Source organism: Cyprinodon variegatus, unplaced genomic scaffold, assembly GCF_000732505.1.
Source record: "Cyprinodon variegatus isolate N-32 unplaced genomic scaffold, C_variegatus-1.0 Scaffold1541, whole genome shotgun sequence".
Classification (NCBI taxonomy): domain Eukaryota; kingdom Metazoa; phylum Chordata; class Actinopteri; order Cyprinodontiformes; family Cyprinodontidae; genus Cyprinodon; species Cyprinodon variegatus.
Window position 1 is genome coordinate 63,235 of NW_015151994.1, and position 2,654 is coordinate 65,888.

Below are 2,654 nucleotides of genomic sequence, written 5' to 3' on the forward strand. Positions count from 1 at the left end.
TTCAATAATTGTTGTTGATTGCAGATGTGTCTAGTAGTTCCCATTGATTTAGCTTGTAAAGCGGGCAGAATGGCGCTAGGATAACCGCACCGTGACGTCACTGCTGGAAGATGACAGGAGGGAGGGGTTACTAGATTTGGGCAAAAATGGCCGCTCCCAGACTCACTGATCGCATTGAAAATTATGTTTTTATTTTTTTTACTGATTTTTAAGTCTAAATTCATATGTATAAATAATGATCTATTGATTATTCCTTGCTGACCGGATGTTATTGCAATATGTAAAAGTTCTATTTCCTGGCGCTCTATCCATTGTGGCGCCTTTATAATATCCATCACATGCCTTTCAGTAAAGAGTTCTCCGTTGTTTTTTTCAGTCTGAAGATCAACCACAGCGTTTCCTCTGCTCGTATGCGCTGATCTGTACCAGATGCTGCAAACTGCTTCCTGCAGCCATGAGGTGTGAACATGGAGGGAATCAGCCAGTTCATCTCCATCTTCTCCCTCATGCAGTAATCAGAGAGTCTGCTGCTCACAGACTAACGCTCCTCTGATGCTGTTTAACTAGGATCTCCTGCTGCTGCGGAGTCTCCACCTCCTTGCTGACCAGGCTGTTGCCGTAGGCAGCATCTTCACTCAGCACACTGCCACCATCGCTCAGGTTGAACAGGTGCTCCACTGAGTCACATTTCTCCAGGTCTGAGGCGATGGTCTGCAGGCTGGTGATGGAATCTGAGGCCGCCTGCTCAGCCTCGCATGACTCCCTCTGGCCCCAGCCGCTCTCTCTGTGCCTTTCCACCCACAGCCGTGTTTTTTCCCCATCTGCCCAGTCACTTTCTACTCCACTGACTTCCACACAGGAACTGGAGGGAAACCCCGTGGCGCCTTTAACCTCAGACTCGGCTCCCACAGGGGAGCTGCGGCCCTCGACTGAAAGTCGCCCCCTGCTGGCCACGTTCCGCCCCCTCTGAGCGTGGATCTGCTCACTGATCTGCTCCAGGTTCCTCAGCGCCAGCGAGTACCGTGTCTTTACTTTTACCACTTCCTCTTCAAGTTGCATCACTTGTGCCTTATGTTCCTGAAAACAAAAAGGAAGCTCACATCAGTTCATCCCAAACATCTGGCAAAAGTTATGTGCAAATGTGTGACATTTAATTGAAACTTTATTTTCCACAAGAACAACAAAACCTTTGAAAAAAAAAAACTAATAAAAATTAAGTGAAATTAGAAAGAAGATTAAGGAAAAGTTCAGGTATACATTTTTTTAGCTGCTCCTCCTGTTGATGAACTGACAGCAGTTAAAATCTGATATTGACATAAAAAAGTTCTAAAACTGCTTTTTGTTTTTTCCCTGTTCCAAAAGAGAACCACGTTTTCCTCCTTTGCTTAGTTCAGATAACTTTCATTTTTTTTGTATTTCAGATATAAAAGTGCTTTGTTTGCATATGAAAAGATGAACATTTCCTAAAGCAAGTAGGAAAAGCACCAAAAGATCCTGAATGTCTGATAGCTTTACGATAGCGTTACATTGAAATTCCCTCCAATTCATTTTATGTCTGCATGACAGACATGTCATCTGAAGGTGCTTTATCGAGTTCAACTGAACTCATTACACAAAAACACTGGGTTAAACTGTCAGACTTCTTAAAGCCACCGACTATACAGGATTCACTCCTGGAGGAGCACGAGGAGAAGGTGGAGAGGAAAACATCTCCTCAAATAGGATGAAGAAGAAGAAGCTCTCTTTGGGAGGATCTCCCGTGCTTCAGAAACTTTCCACATGAAGGGGCAGCAAAACCACCAACAACTGAAACTGAGCTCAGAGTCAGAGGGGTTCGAATGTCAGTGGTGGATCAGTGGGGGCGGAGCTTATTGCTTCAACCCTGAATGTTAAACAGAGTCAGGCAAACTCTGATGTGGAAGTCTTTCAGTTTGTGTGTTTATGCGCCGGCTACAGCTGCAACTTACAATTATTTTATTATCGTCTGATCTATTGATTATTTTTTCGGGTAATCGCTTAATAAATGGATAGCCAAAGCTTTCTTAAAGATCATTTTATACAGAATTAAACCAACTGAAACTAAACTTTTCTACTTGTAAAGTTCTGGATAGAACATACTTTATCTTAAAATCAAAATGTTTATATATTTGTTTTCACAGTTTTGGTATAATTACTGCTTTAAAAGGGTCATTCTGTCAGCTAGATCCATCAATCACAGAACTAGTTGATTATTTCAATAATTGATTAATCAAGATTAATTAACTGTTTTAGCCCTAGTGTCGGCATAACTTTTCGATGGGAAAGCTTTTGGGTCATTAAAGCAATGTCTGAAGTACGTTTGGAAGATAAATCAATCATCTAAACTTTTTTTCCAGGTGTGGGGTCTGTGTGTAATCTTGTATGTAATATATTATGGCACCCATTTTCTGGAAAACAGCATGTTGTGGGGACTGACTGCTCCATGTGGGGCCCAATGCCCGGACCCCATGAGGGGTATTGCTGTTTTGGCTCAGGGGCTAGTATCAGCCAATTGAGAGGTGCTAATAAAATAGGTTTTCCTGAGCTATTTTCTGCATTTGTGCTGCTATAGGCTTAGACTGCTGGAGGACATAGGGACCCCTTTTTCATCATTCTGCTTCATTCTATCTCTATTC

At 42.5% G+C, this 2,654-nt stretch overlaps 1 protein-coding gene across 1 annotated transcript in view; it reads right to left on the minus strand.

Annotated features, from left to right (window-relative positions):
• Positions 1–295: 295 nt before the first annotated feature.
• LOC107103844 (SH3 domain-binding protein 5-like) overlaps positions 296–2,654 on the minus strand; it is a 15,210-nt gene continuing 12,851 nt past the window's right edge. Inside the window, exon 6 of the mRNA XM_015403681.1 lies at positions 296–1,077. Coding sequence (XP_015259167.1) covers positions 532–1,077 — 546 coding nt within the window. The 3' untranslated portion in view covers positions 296–531. The remainder of the gene's footprint in view (positions 1,078–2,654) is intronic.